The sequence below is a fragment of the Amblyomma maculatum genome, chromosome 1 (assembly GCF_055883805.1).
Source record: "Amblyomma maculatum isolate TAMU_Amacu chromosome 1, ASM5588380v1, whole genome shotgun sequence".
Lineage (NCBI taxonomy): Eukaryota > Metazoa > Arthropoda > Arachnida > Ixodida > Ixodidae > Amblyomma > Amblyomma maculatum.
Window position 1 is genome coordinate 240,804,495 of NC_139344.1, and position 14,714 is coordinate 240,819,208.

Sequence of the window (14,714 nt, forward strand, 5' to 3'; positions counted from 1 at the left end):
CGTACTTGTTCTGACATGGAGGTAGATTTTGGTATGTGGCAGCTCTCGTGTTTAGTAATGGAATTTTAAACAAAGTGATGGGAATTGGATCATTAGTTACTATGATTCTGTGAATAATCTAAACAATTTTGAATTTGTACAGTGCATTTAGTGGCAGAACACGAAGAGACTTGTACAGGTATGTGCTACATTGAGAGCTCCCTGAAAAGGAAATAATTCTTAATGCGCGTTTTTGCAGACGCAATACAGGTTCTAGGTATGCAATAACTGAGGTGACTTTGAATAAAGGAAAATTACGATTTAAGGTCAAATGATTAGATGTGAACCACATAAAAACATTTTCTAACTCAGCAGAGATTTTATCTTGAATTTCACTCAAATTCTCTCCAGTAAACCCAAGGGCGGTGTCGTCGGCATACAATAAAGGTTGACTGTACTTTAAGGTTACAGGGAAATCATTTTTGTAAAGTGAGAAGAGTACGGGCCCAAGAACTGAACCCTGTGGCACTCCAGTTAAAACAGTTTGAGACGTAGAGGTAAATGTTTTTAATACTTACTGTATGCTGTTGTTGACGGTCACCGAGATAGCTATGAAATAAGTTCAGAATTTTACCCCCAAACCCATAGTTGATAATCTTTCTCAGTAATATCTGGTGGTTAACTGTGTTGAAGGCATTTTTTATACCGAGATATACGACGACAGCAATTTTATTCTGGCAGAGACCTGTATTTAACATTTGTGTAAGAGCGAGAACGGCGGTGGAGGTAGATTTACGAAGTCTGAAACCATGTTGGTAGGGGCTCAGAATCTTGTATTTAGATAGAAATTTATGTGCGCACAGAGAATCTTTTCAAAAACAGTGTTGATTACACTAATGGTGGATATCGGCCTATAACTTGATGGATCACAGCAATCTCAGTCTTTAAAAATTGGAACAACTTTTGCTAACTTTAGTTCAGAAGGATAAACTTCGCATTCAAGGGAACGATTAAACAGGTGCAGGAGAGGGTCTGCTAATATGTCTATATTGTCTTTAATCAGTTTCACAAGAATTTGATCAAGCCCTGCTACCTTACTAGTTCTTAACTCTTGAACTGCTGCTATTATTTCATCCACTGTAATATCCTCAATAACAGAAGTACTCACAACCGTTTTCATTGACTGCAATTCAGAGACTGGTGGTAGTTGGGCCGCAAGTTGGGGTCCAATATTTACAAAATATTCATTAAACTCATCTGATGTTGCTTGATCAATAAAATCAGGCAGTACACGTTCGTCTGAACGGAGCCCCAATGCGCCTGTAACAATATTCCAAATTTTATTTGTGTTCCAATGAGCGTTTTGAATAAGAGATGAGTAGTATTGTCGCTTCCTTTCTCAAACTAGAGACACTGAAAGGTTTCTTAAGCGTTTAAATTGCTTTAGATAATAAGTATTACTTTTAACACGTTTCCATTTATCATGCTATTTTTGTTTCTCCTTTAGTACGCCCAAAATTTTGTTGGTCATCCAGGGGCATATGGGTGCATTATATTTAACAGAGGCCTTCCGTTTCGTACTCTGCAAAACTACCTCCTCGATAATGGTGAAGAAGTTTGTGTATTCATCGTTTATGTCACTATCGTAGGCATCTAAGAAGTTTGCTGTAGGAGCTCGCAGAGTAATCAATAGTCAATCTTTTTCTGCGGTTCACTGCCATTAGTTTTTGGACTTATTTTTCCTTGGATTTTAGCAAAAACAAATATGGGTATGTGATCAACTATAGACCTTATGCAGAACTGCTGCCATCTATCGGCTTCTGCGCGCCTTTCCGCCATGTTTAAGGGTAGCTGAACTGAGGAGCGGCAAGCAGCGTAGTAGGGGTTGCGTGACCGGCTGCGTTAATGCTCGTTGTCACAGATAATATCGGACATACTGTTGTGCCCCCTGTATGCAAAACTTAAATACGAGTGTAAGAAAAGAAGCAGAAAGATATATCCCTTGAGCTTTTTTGTTTAGTTTTTTAGGCTTGTGTCAATCTGCTCTCACGTGGTTGTCGCGCTAGGCGCACTTTCGATCAATGGTGCGCCTGAATTGTTAAACGATACCTTAGCGGACTTTGGAAGATTGCAAATTCGTACTCGATACTAAGGCAGACGAAATATATCGCCCACGGTGTGTTAAATTTGCTTGTAGAGGGACTGCGCATCGCCTTTTCTTGTAAAAGATCTGAAAGAGTGTTGTTCCTGATTTCTTTGTTATGCCAACTCATCCTAGCTTTTACGGCTTCATGCATACAAGCTGTCAACAATGTAAACGTCCAGGTATCCAGTAGAACACGTTTTGGCACTTCAAAGGCGCCAGACTGTTCTCTTAAATTCCAGCGCGATATTCTAACGTCTTTAAGCATTCGATTAATCGATGAATTGAATATATTAGACTACGTCCAGGCTTCAGTTGCTGAGGTGCATCTCCAGAACACGACTTGCAAAAGGTATGACGCAAAGTGTACGTGGCAGCAACTGCCTCTACCATTTTGCTCTCGTCTACCGCGAGTTCGCATTATTGTTATTGCTATAGTGATGGTGGTCACCGCGCTGTTTATTTTATTGTATTTTGTTTACTAGTGTGAGATTTTTTTTCTCTGCGAGTTATGGATTTATGCCTTATTTTGAACCACACCAGTTTTTTTTTTTATTCAAAATCTTCACAAGCAAAGAAAGCCATAAACCTTGTCCCCCCCCCCCCCTCCTCCTCCCCCTTCTTTAAAACTTAAAAAAAAAAAAAAAAAAGCTTTTCTGAAATGCTAGAAACTGGTACAGAGTTTGAATAGGCTCCGATAGTTGGTGCCTGTCTCACTACTGCGTGCATAGATGACATGGACAACAATAACAACAACAACAAAAACATTTGAAATACTTCAATTCCGTCAAGAATCACGGGAAAAAAAAAATGCAGCATTAGAGAAGAGAATGACTTTGCTGTAAAAACTGAGCATTGCGCAAAGCACAGCTCGAATACGTGTCCACGAAGGAGCTTGACATAGCGTCTGGGTATAAGGTAAAACTCTGCGATGTGACTTCGCAGACAGCAGTATCTGCTATATATTGATTTTCACGAACTAGAACCACAATATGACGGCAACAGGAGTTACATATCTGAGGAGGATCAGCGTGCACGGAATCACATCATTGACCTCTCACGTTTTGCCAGAAAATTCACGTGGTTGGGGGTTTTAGCCAGTAACATATAGAATATGGGATCTGCTATATGGTTGTTTACATGCTAACGAGATACATCAAACATCCAGAAAGAGGATGGGAACAGTAGTGCACGCGCTGTAATGGTAATTGTGAAGGTCCATCGGAATGCAGTGTTTATTAGGCATCAGTTCTATATTATTAAAAAAAAGAAAAGAAACAACATTAAGCTACTTCGTGTATACGTACGTACAACATACTATACGGAATGACAATGCTGACAACCAAGCGCCGGGTGTAGTAACAAGTTGAGCCTTGCCCGTGCTGGACTCGAAAACATCCTGCAGCGCCTGACGCAGCGTAATGACATCGCAGACATTTTTTACACCTGGAATCAATATCAATATGTTTTACACTTTCATAGACGCGTATTTAAGCAGTGTGTCGAGGAATGCGCCGGAGCAGCAATGAAGGTTTTGTCGTTTGTAGCTTGTAGTTTGTAGTTTGTAGCTACGCTGATGCCACCATTCGCAAGAAGTTTTTGCAGTGCAGTATTGCTTCACGAAGTAAAATTGGAATGTATGCAGCGTGGACAAGTCAATCGTCTATTATTCCCTCATTTTTTTGCTCTGACAGCACAAAGCAGACGTAGCTAGTGTGACGGCAGCAGCCGTAAGCGCAGCGGACTCACTAACCCTTCAGCATGGCGTCGCGTAGCGCGGTTCACTGAAGGTCTGGTAGATGGCAGCAATTTTGCATAAGGTCTATGGATCTAGATAGGTCTGTTGCAGGTGATGTTACCAAGCGCATGGTCAATTAATGTACTTGAACTACTTGCTATACGTGTGGACTCTGTTATAAGATTGCATATATTATACGACTGCAGTAATAAGGTGTAATTATTAGCATCTCCAGAAAGATCTATATTAAAGTCTCCCACAATTATAACACGGTTGCTGTTTTTAAATGCCAAGGCTGCTATCACTGATTCAAGTTTCTCAAGAAAAATCGGCATCACAGAACCAGGAGCGCGGTAGACCACGCTGACAATTATACCAGACTCAAGTTTTATGAAAAGATCTTCCATTGTACAATCGCTGATTTACTATCAGCAACGTGATTTACTATAAGCAATGTCATAAACTATGTTCTCCTTTACAAAGAAGGCAATACCGCCACCACATGCATGTGATACCAGGTTAGGTTAGGTTTTAGGTTAGGTTTTAGGCTAGGCTAGGCTAGGTTGCGTAATGCCGTTCCCCGAAAACTGCAGCAACGGAAGTAAAAAATAAAACACAGCATTACGCTTTGTTCGAGCATGAAGTGCATGAAGTGCAGTACGGAAACTCAAATGAATTATTAATCAAATAGTTTTATGGATTAAAATTACCTAATGTAATGAGTGTAATACATTGGTGGCGTCCGTCGCGCCATCTTAGCAACATTGAGTAAGTTAACTTGAAAAATCGCCGAGGCGTAAATCCGTTAAAAAGAGTTTACGATTGTTGCTGAGAGCTGTCTGAACGCAACATAAAGGTAACATACACTCACTGAAAACAGGAATTATTACGGTGAAGGTAATTGTATAGTGTAACCATTCCTGGCTGCGTTTGCGGCTGATTTTGCTGTTGGTAAGAACAAAAAAAAAAGAATATGGTATTATGCAACCTAAGAGGAAACATGCCCCAGAAAATATGGTCGTAATTTATTTGAATGTTGTGAATTTAAAAATAAAAAATTGTGCTTACAGGAATCGAACACAACTTACAATCAGGTACGTGGCATGAACGGTGTGAATCCTTTGCGCCACAGAAGCGACGGCTAGTGCGGTCTTTAAATGCGCTCTTATTTGTTTTGATCATGGAGGAAGGAATGAACTTAGAAGAGGCCCTGACGTCATTACGCTGCAACGTCTCTCCTCCTCCTTTACCCTCCGCATTTTCTTTCTCCGCGACGCTCACGTACCTAGGGCCCTTAGCAACACTGTTGCTAGTGGCCCGAGTTTTCATAGCAACAGTATCGTCGTTGCTAGTGGCCCGACTTGGCTAGCCCTAAATTTTGGCGTCACTTCTGCCTCTCCTAAGTTGTTTCCTTCCTCCATGGTTTTGATTCAACGTAGTAAAGATGGCGCGATAGACGCAACTGGCATGATCAGAGGATTGCTGCAATTTTAATCCAGTAAACTATTTTATTGCGTACTGTTTACGCACTTCAAAGCATACTCAAAAAAACATATAGCTTTACTGACTTCCTTTTTGTTGCGTTTTATTTTTTAGTGACGCCACCCGGCACTTCCATTGCGGCAGTTTTCAGGAAATGGCAATACAAGGGTTGGGTTAGCTTAGGATAGGTTAGGTTAGGTTAGGTTAGCGATTCGTGTATGACCATGCTTTATTGAGCTTCCGCTCTGTAAACTAGGTTCAGGCTTACTTGAGTATAACTTAGCAACACAGCATAACCAGGCATAACAAAGCTTTCACTTGCATAACTGGACTTAGCCGAACTAAGCCGAAATCATTTTCTAACGTCACTCGGGTTGTCATGGTCAAGATTGTACAGTTTGAAGATTTGATTTAAGGGGGCGCTCAAGCTATCGCCAGAGCCTTTGAGTTTCGCCTCCATCGATATCGGACTGCAGCGGCCGCGTTTATATGGAGGCGAAATGCGAAGGCGTCATTAGTGTGCTGTGTGATATCAGTGCACGTTAAATATCGGAAAATTTGTAACCAGGAATGAAGGGCGATTCTTTATCCTTAAGCCAGGTTTCGCTAATAGCAATCACGTGCTGGGAAAGGTAAGCAATCAGTGAGTTGAGGTTTTTTCTAATACTACGCACATTACAGTGAAAAACTGAGAAAACATCTTCTTTAGCTAATTGATCAATTTGATCAAAACTAAAAGCCATGATGAATCAGAAGCGCAACAAAAAAAAAATAAGGAAACAGTCAATAGGACTATAAGGTCATTCTCGCACTCGATTCTCAACACAGTTGAGGTTTCTGGTTTTCTCACCAGATCTTTCCCTGTGGCACCTAAGCAAACTTCCATTTTTTTCTCTTTGCATTATACCTATTAATGATACAAATAACTTTCGCAAAGCTTTAACCTGCATTGTATAAGTACAACTAGTTTTGTGTCCACTAGTACAATTATAGCCGATTTCATAGCAAATATTGTATACAGGGTGTTTCATCTAAGATTTTACCTATTTTTTTAAAATAGGAAAATTACGTTTTATTGTCGATTCTTCTTTTAACTGTTGTATTAAGAGTAGAGAAAAATCAGGAGCCTTAAAGGGTACTAATTAGCTTAATAATTAACTAAGATTAACTAATTAACTTTTTCTTTATACCAGCTGGAAGCTACTTTCAAATTGCAACAGTGAGCTACCGGTGTGAGAATGCCAAATGGTATTTTAAACGACAAGAAACGTGCATTTCTTAAGGACTGCAGCGCTGGCAATTCTGGCCACTTTCGACGCACGAAAACGAAACCTAGCAGACGAAGCGCGGAATTGTACGCGCCCACGAGTGATGCAGTCGTGACGTTGCCGGGCAAATCAAGCCGTCTGAAGGCTGCTGCTGCCGCTCGTGAAATACTCGTCTGGCGCTGCGTCATCACATCCAGTGGTGCGATATCTGTGCATGTACTGCTTTTCTTTTTATTTCACCCTCTGGGAGCCAAAGCTTGTAGTCAAGAGGGAGGGCTGATTTGCTCATACCATCAGCGCTACGCTCGCACCATGACAAGCTTCGCCCGCAATGCGTTGGTGATATCTCAAGATCCTACCAGACCATGACGCAGCTCCAGGCGCGTATTTCGCGGGCGGCAGCGGCCGCCTCCAGACGTCTGGTTTCTCTCGGTGACGTCACGGCTGCGTCACTCATGGGCGTGCATAAGTGCGCGCCTCGACTGCTAGGTTTCATTTTCGTGCGTCGAAAGCGGCCAGAATTGCCAGCGTTGCAGTCCTTAAGAAATGCGCGTTTCTTGTCGTTTAAAATACTATTTGGCATTCTCACACCGGTAGCTCCCTGTTGCAATTTGAAAGCAGCTCCTAGCTGATATAAATAAAAAGTTAATTAGTTAATCTTAGTTAATTATTAAGCTAATTAGTGCCCTTTAAAGGCCCACTGTCCACCCTCAGGTCGAAAATATTTTCTTCCCCGGTGACTGTGAGACTTCGCCCCTAGAACGCAAGGCCGCAAAATGTTTTTGAAAAGAGTAACTAATAACGCAGTTACAGCCACCGCAATCACCCGATTCTATCATGCCTCTCTCCTTCCGTTCCCTCGCAAAGGTTTTTCACTCTCCTGCCCGAGGTCGTCTAGCCTCCGCAATACAAATTCCCCTTCCTCCTCCGCGTTTGGCGGGAGGCGGGGCGTGGCTCTCCGCGAGCGCGAAAAAAAAAAAAAAAAAACGGTCGAGGGAGCACGCGCCGCTGGATTGTCTGGTCGTGGCGAGGGAAAAGCGCGCTGCGAGCGGTAGACACTCATCCTTCTCCCGTCAGTCAGCGAGACGGACCAATGGACATCGTTCCCGGTACGTACGTCATTGCTGTGGCCCGTCGGGCCAGCGCAGGAAACGGGGAAGCTGGCTTCCCAGAGGAGAACATGAGAGAGCTTTGACTTGTATTTTCGATGCTTTGCAGCACGCGTGTCACTGTAGCATTTTGCACAGACTATCTCCGGTACCTGATCGAAAAACTGGGCTCCTTTGCTTAAAAGGGCCTTCCCTGGACAGTGGCCCTTTAAGGCTCCTGATTTTTCTCTACTCTTAATACAACATCTAAAAGAAGAATCGACAATAAAACTTAATTTTCCTATTTTTAAAAGATAGGTAAAATCTTAGATGAAACACCCTGTATATAGGATATATTATTTGTGTACCCGCTTTTTTCAGTCTTTTTTTTTTCCCCTCTGAAATGCCTGTATGGCCCTGAGGGTAAAGACAAATAAATAAATAATTGACGAGCTTTGCTCAGCAGAATCTTGTTTTCGAGACAAAGGTGTTCATTGATATACAATGGGTTGCAACCCTCAAAGCCAGGAACAGTAGTGTTGATTCTTGCCTTTCTAGCCACAGAGAAAAACTTATCTCGCACAGCACGGGAGGAAAACCGTAACACAACATTTGGGCAATCCTTGTCCTTTGAACGAACACGATGCACAACATCAATGTCATCATCTGAGACATCAACTCCCAAAGAGGTAGCTATTTTTCTCACTGACATGCGCAGATCCTCGTCCTTTACCACCGGCGCGCCTTTAATCTCTACGTTCTGACTCCTGCTGTATTGCTAAAGCTTGAGCATTTCTTTCTTAGCTTCCACAAGTTCTTTCTTCATGTGCTCGATTTCCCTCTGGTATTGAGAATTCTGTGCTTTCCCTTCAGCTACCTCATGACGAAACTCATCGATGTCCTTTTTGAAATCCTCGAAACACTCATTCATGAAGCCCATTGCCTCTAGTATACCCTCAAATACTGAATGAATCTGAGTGTTAGATGTGCGCACCACTGTTTTTTCACTCTTCACATCGGTTGCGAACATGTCAAGTTTTGCTAGGACGTCGGATAACACTTTCACAACTTCTTTTATGCTGTTTGGCTGTTTTTCACCGAAAGTTTCGGCAAAAAACATTTATTGATAGCAGCAGTGTTTTCCATACTTCAAAGTACAGTGAACATGAATGAGCCCGAAATGTATTCGCAATCACTGTCAGGCCAAAAACAGGCAACAGGCAGCACACTCTTGGCAGCAACAGCGACAGCTCAGTGCAGTATTTCCATCAGAAGAGGTGAAATTAGCACCAACCTGTAAAGTTAGGCGAGTTCCGTTATGAAATGTCCGTACGCGGTCGCTGCAGCTGCCAAAGTGATTGCCGCACGCCGGGAAGACAATAAGCCAGGAAAGGGTTTCAGGTGCCGAAAACAGATGGCAGCAGATGTGAATCCTGTCAGTATACTTGAAAATGTGGAGTCTTCTTGACACTTGGTAGCGCGAAGAAGCCGATGATGCATTCTGGGACCGCTTCCAGCACATTGGCGGATCTGTAAAGTTAAGTGAGTTCCATTATGAACTGTCCGTATGCGGTCGCTGCAGCTGCCAAAGTGATTGCCGCACGCCGGGAATGCCGCCCCCTTGATGAAGACGATAAGCCAGGAAAGGGTTCCAGCTGCCGAAAACAGATGGCAGCAGATGTGAATCCCGTCGGTATACTTGAAAATGTGGAGTCTTCTTGACACTTGGCAGCGCGAAGAAGCCAATGATGTGTTCCGGGACCGCTTCCAGTACGTTAGCGGATCTGTAAAGTTAAGTGAGTTCCGTTATGAACTGTCCGTACGCGGTCGCTGCAGCTGCCAAATTGACTGCCGCACGCCGGGAATGTCGCCCCCTTGATGAAGACGATAAGCCAGGAAAGGGTTCCAGCTGCCGAAAACAGATGGCAGCAGATGTGGATCTCGTCGGTATACTTGAAAATGTAGAGTCTTCTTGACAATTGGTAGTGCGAAGAAGCCGATGATGTGTTCCGGGACCGCTTCCAGCACGTTGGCAGATCTGTAAAGTTAGGTGAGTTCCGTTAGGAACTGTCCGTACGTGGTCGCTACAGCTGCCAAAGTAGGAAGGGTGAAAATGGATGAAGATTTATTTGTGGGAAATAACGTTTCTGATATTTCCCTTATATATAGGCCACTTCGTTTTTTTTTTTTTTTTTTTACGTGTTGAGGATGTCGCATATATCCTCACACTTGGAAGGCTATACACTGCTGATAAACACCAAGTGCGGCAAGGTAACTTTTTATCAAAATCTATTCCATTACTTCTAGTTCTCCTTTATTACATCATGTGTAACTTACACATTAGTTATTAAAAATCAAACAAACAACAACACTTACTGCTGTACCAGTCAACGGCGTGCTGTGAAACGTATCCACGGGTAAAAAGTTTGTAGACTCCATATGCTGGACGGCTGTTGAAGTCGCCGGCAAAGATGACAGCAGGTTCCACGCCATACTGTGAGATCCGGAGTAGACAGATTAAGTAGTGCTGGTTGCTTTGATCATAACTGTACTGGTTCAGCCAGTCAGCTGCGGCAAGTGCTTACCCTCTCTGTATACTCCGCTCGCAACCACTCAACTAGCCGTATGCAGCTGTAAGCTTGGAATAGCCTGATGTTGCTAGAGTTCGGGTGATAGTACAGATGAGTGTTGGCAACCAGAAGCAGCCTTTTGGGTTTGTCTAGAGGTTCCAGGAGCAAAACCTATATGAGAAACAAAAGTTGCCACCTTGAACACCCCCTATGCTATCTCACAGAATATACAATCTCTATTTAGATGCCCTGTGGATGGGTTTACTAATGGGGTATCATCTTGTTCATTCTAAAATAGGTATCATTGAATGTTCTTCATAATTTTGGTGTGTGTGGGGGGAACGCCATGTTAGCTTTCTAGTTACACTTCGAGTTTTGGATGGGGAGAGGGGGAACAGTACCGTGCAATATTCAAGCCCAAGACAACAACACAGCCACTTTGGCACAACTGCTTATCACCTTAATTATTAATTGCATAACACAGCCTCTACATGATATACAGTCAGCCAAATGAATCTCTTGCAAAACTTCACAGTGGGAAACAAGCGCTGCTATTTTCACCATAACCTTTTTTTTGTGTTTGCCAAGCATGAAGAAATGCCAAGGGAAGAATTAACCCATTCTGCAGTGATGATTAACTAAAAGTAGGTGCCAGTGGGCTGTTCTACTAATAATTTTGCACAGCCAACACAAATCACACTGTATGAAAGCCGAGACTAGCATTTCTCTGATTCCAACACACAAAGGTATAAAAATATTAAATTTATTGAATACCTTGAGTTACTGTCAATCTTGAAACTAGAAAGAAAACAAGAAAACTGCACATATATCAATATCAGTAGCAAATCGATATCATACACTAGAAAAAGCTGCCTACTGAATTATTGATACATATACTTTGAATGTATAGGCTGTTCTGCCATTAGAATCAACTTTTTCAAAAAGCAACCTTCCAGCATAATCTCTTACCAGTGGAACTTGGTATTGTATCTCTGCTCTGAGGACTACGTAAAGAACTGTGAATTACAAAACAATATGCATGTATGGCATTATTTTGCATCTTACAAGAAATATGTGACGACACTCTCTGTACCATGTGATACACAAGGCACATGCCAGTGTATTGGTTCACCTTGGCAAGAGGATTGTTATTTACATATTGGAGTGCTGCATTTTTCATTTCTTCGTGTACAGCTCTTCAGCTCATAAGTGGAACACACACACACACAAAGAAATGCAGACAAGCTGAATATGCATAAAGTCTGTGAACTCATAGTTGGTGCCAGCTACTCTGCTATGAAGTTTGTAGATTGATTTATGTATTTATCTATTTATTTATTTCACCATCTGGGGCCACTGTTAAATCAAAATTTTATAGCAGTCACTCCTGTTTGTGACGATCTGCCACTATTTTCGAAGGTGGTGCTGATGAACATTGAATGTTAGGTTATGCATGTCATAAGTACACTTAAAATTAGAAGGTTGGATGGTTGCTGTCATGGCCCAGTTGGTAAAGTACTGTACGCGAAATGGGGAGGTCGTGGATTAGGATCCCATCGGCAGCGTGTACAGCTGTCTTCTGCTTTCTAATCAATTAGTTTTGAGTAGAAATGATTACCTTACCAGTAATATCTCATGGATATTTTTTTTTTATTTACTGTTTATTTATTGGATACCTGCATTGTTCAAAGAGCATTACAGCAGGGGGCTACAAACGTTAACTATAACTACCACGTTAACTACCACAAAATAAAAATTACATTCCCCTATGCTTCGCTTTATTTCAGTGACTGTTGCATTTTTTCTAGGGGTGTGCGAATATTCGAAATTTTCGAATATCGAATCGAATATCATAATATTCGATTCGTTAAACGAATCAAATAGTGGAAATTGAAAATTATTCGAAACTGTTCAAATATCTTCGCAAATTTTCGAATAATTTTCGAATACTTTTCGAATAACTGGCACGAATTAACGTCTCGGTTACCTCCGACCATTCTCGCGAAGGCAGTGTCAGCTCCGAGCAGGCACAGCTTGCTGCCGCAATAAACCTACGCGAGAAGCAGAGATCACCGTTTTAGGGAGCCTACATGCTTCAGCGTGGCCGCGACACGGTCCATTCGCATGGAAACATTCTTAAAGATTGGACATATCACGGATCGCGGAGGCAACTTCTCGTAGTCGTGTCATAGTTCAGTAACGCTACATGTTTATTCCCTGAAAATTTCATTCACTTTCATCATCAATAGTTGAGGTTAAGTTTATTATGCGAGTGGCGCATGACATGAGAGTTGCATGAATGTTGTCAGCTCATGCTCATACATCTCTCCACTATATATCTCAGGTCGCCTAGCGCCAGTTGTAATCGCCTAACGCCAGCTAGAGGGGAGCACGCGAGCTAATAACGAAAGCAACGAAAGTCACTGAAAAGAAGAGGACGATGAGGAGATCGCGCGCTCGGCGATAACTAGTTCGAAGAGCCCACAGCAGGGGAAGCGCAATTCTATGGCCTCGGGTTACGCGGACTCAAGTCGGACGGAAGCGTCGCTCAGCCCTTCGTAATCTCTGATATATTATATCATGCAATCTAGTTCACTAAATAAACTCGTTGAAACATAATTGCTGTAGATAAAAACAACCAGCAACTGACAATGTGCGTAGAGATTAATAGTCGCGCCCCCTAGAGGAGATCAGCGTTTTCCCGTCAGATCTATTACTCCACGAGTTATAGCGCTCTACCGCAGCGCTATAACAGCGCTATAACGAATAGTAGAGCGCTCTATAGCGCTATAACGAATAGTAGAGCGCTCTATAGCGCTCTACTATTCGTAGCTAATGTAGCTTTTTAGCTATATTATTCGTATTCGATTCGATAGCAAGAGTGCACTATTCGTATTCGATTCGGTTTGGAAAAAGTACTATTCGCACACCCCTAATTTTTTCATATTTACAGCAAACAAAAAAAAAAGTATCATCAGCTATGCTAGCACTAGAACTGAATAAGAATTTAATCTAATGCTTAGATGAATCCCCAAAGATGGCATAGATTTGTAAGAACAAAGTAATTACTCATTGGATCCACCTAAACGCAGTCATACGGCTACACACAAAGAAAAGTATTCGTGAAATAGCACGACAAACAGAAAAATGACTCCGTCACTCTAACTCGAACTGCATCTACTCCAAGAAAGCCACACAAACTGGCAACACAATTTGTGAGTGGACCCTATCAGCAAAATTATTTTCTGCAGTTGCCTTTGTGTCATTCTTATCGAAGAAGGATAATACAAACTGGAGATGCAAGTACTAGGAACTCATTATGATAAATGCACTTTTTATAACTTACAGTAAGGCAAGCTTTTTATGCCATATGCACTCATGTCCTTGAAAAGCAATGAGGTTGTTCAAAATATCAAGGCTTTCGCCACACTTTCATGTATTCAATAAGTATTGGGCGCGAGCGCCACCACTGGAGCAAATGGCGCTACTGTCGACCTAGAGGAGCAAGTGGAATCACGTGACTCCTCTTACTGCTGCTGGAGCAGACACTCAATTGTATTTCTGTGTCTTAAAAGCGAATAGTCGCATCTTTTTTTTTTTTTAGTTTTGCTTGACAATGAGTGCCAGCATTGCACTTTTTGAACTTGCATTGTTGCCGAGGTTTCCGAGGTTCTCTTAACCTGTTGCCATGGTCCGTTATTGCTCTGTATATACGCGACGGAACTCGGCGCAAGCTTTCACTGCTACCCGAAAAATAAGCTCAAGAAATCTTCCTCACTCAAGGTTTTAATCGGCAAAAAAAACGAGCGGTCATTCTTATGTGTGTAGCATACATTTCAGAAAGCAAGATATCGCGCTAATCATCACTGAGTAGAGTAGCAGCAGAAGGAACGGCGAGCACATTTTCATTTGCACTTATCACTTGTGAAGCTGACAAAAACCGATTGCTGGCCATACGAAAAAGATGCTGCCTTCTTCACAGAGCAGGAACACTCCCAGAGTAAGGAATGATCATACGAAAGCCAAAAGGTCTCATTCTTCTGAATGAAGGCATTGACACGGAAGTTTCACTGAAGTGAACTAAAGATTCCGCAGCGAAAGGCAGCGGTATACATGATGAGCTCCCTCAGGCAGAGTCTGTAGTGCTGTAGTAATTTCAAATGACAGAGTACATGAATAAATGGGAGATAGCGCATTACATATTGTGATGTGCTTAGGTATGTATCAACTAAAACTACTTTGCGCGGGGAAAACAAATATGAGCGCCCAAACCAAGAGTGCCAATGATGCTTGTCAGTGCACAAGAATTCATTGCATAGAATACACTTATTCACATTTGCTATACAAAATAATCCACATCTTCCAGACTGCCCAACTTGTCTGCTCTAGAATGTTCAAGGCAGCAGGTGAACTGTGCCGCTTCCGCCAGCGCTATTCAAAGGTGCT

At 42.2% G+C, this 14,714-nt stretch overlaps 1 protein-coding gene across 2 annotated transcripts in view; it reads right to left on the reverse strand.

Moving 5' to 3' along the window:
• The window catches only part of LOC146206048 (2',5'-phosphodiesterase 12), a 46,188-nt gene that overhangs the window by 7,956 nt on the left and 23,518 nt on the right, over positions 1-14,714 (reverse strand). Inside the window, exons 6-8 of one of the 2 annotated variants that reach the window (XM_084590701.1) lie at positions 10,284-10,439; positions 10,075-10,192; positions 9,459-9,736 (exon numbers count right to left, since the gene is read on the reverse strand). In XM_084590701.1, coding sequence (XP_084446827.1) covers positions 9,474-9,736; positions 10,075-10,192; positions 10,284-10,439 — 537 coding nt within the window. In that variant the 3' untranslated portion in view covers positions 9,459-9,473. Of the gene's footprint in view, positions 1-9,458; positions 9,737-10,074; positions 10,193-10,283; positions 10,440-14,714 lie in introns of those variants that run through there. The other variant, XM_084590703.1, reaches the window with a different exon arrangement.